This window comes from Penaeus monodon, chromosome 22, assembly GCF_015228065.2.
Source record: "Penaeus monodon isolate SGIC_2016 chromosome 22, NSTDA_Pmon_1, whole genome shotgun sequence".
NCBI lineage: Eukaryota > Metazoa > Arthropoda > Malacostraca > Decapoda > Penaeidae > Penaeus > Penaeus monodon.
Genome location: NC_051407.1, coordinates 38,156,544 through 38,156,886, shown reverse-complemented (window position 1 = coordinate 38,156,886; position 343 = coordinate 38,156,544). Strand labels below are relative to the sequence as shown.

The following is a 343-nucleotide window of genomic DNA, read 5'->3' as shown; positions in this document are numbered from 1 at the left end:
CCGTCCCCACCCATCCTCACCTTCTACCCCCACTCATCCATACCAGCCACCCCCTCCCCACACCTCCCCCCTCGCCGAGACTCTGCAGTGTTACCAATTCTGGAGATCTTCCTGGACCTGGACGTCAAGGAGGACGACCCCGACATCCGCCTGGAGGGGGCGCTGACGAGGCTCGGGGTCTGGCCTTGGCTGGCGGTCGACCCCATCGAGTACGCCCTTTCTTTGGCCTCCATCTAGTGGGAAAGGAAATCGATGGGCGTAGGCTCGGAAAAGGAATAGGAGAAGGAGATGGATAGCGAGTGTAATAACGCTGGATAAATGAGAGAGGTGGAGAAAGTGAAAT

The 343-nt window shown here is 58.3% G+C and overlaps 1 protein-coding gene across 1 annotated transcript in view; it reads right to left on the bottom strand.

Moving 5' to 3' along the window:
- Nucleotides 1–343, bottom strand: part of LOC119587121 (sodium-dependent noradrenaline transporter-like) — an 11,503-nt gene that overhangs the window by 9,042 nt on the left and 2,118 nt on the right. Inside the window, exon 2 of the mRNA XM_037935873.1 lies at nt 95–233. Within this exon, the coding sequence (XP_037791801.1) occupies nt 95–233 (139 nt within the window). The remainder of the gene's footprint in view (nt 1–94; nt 234–343) is intronic.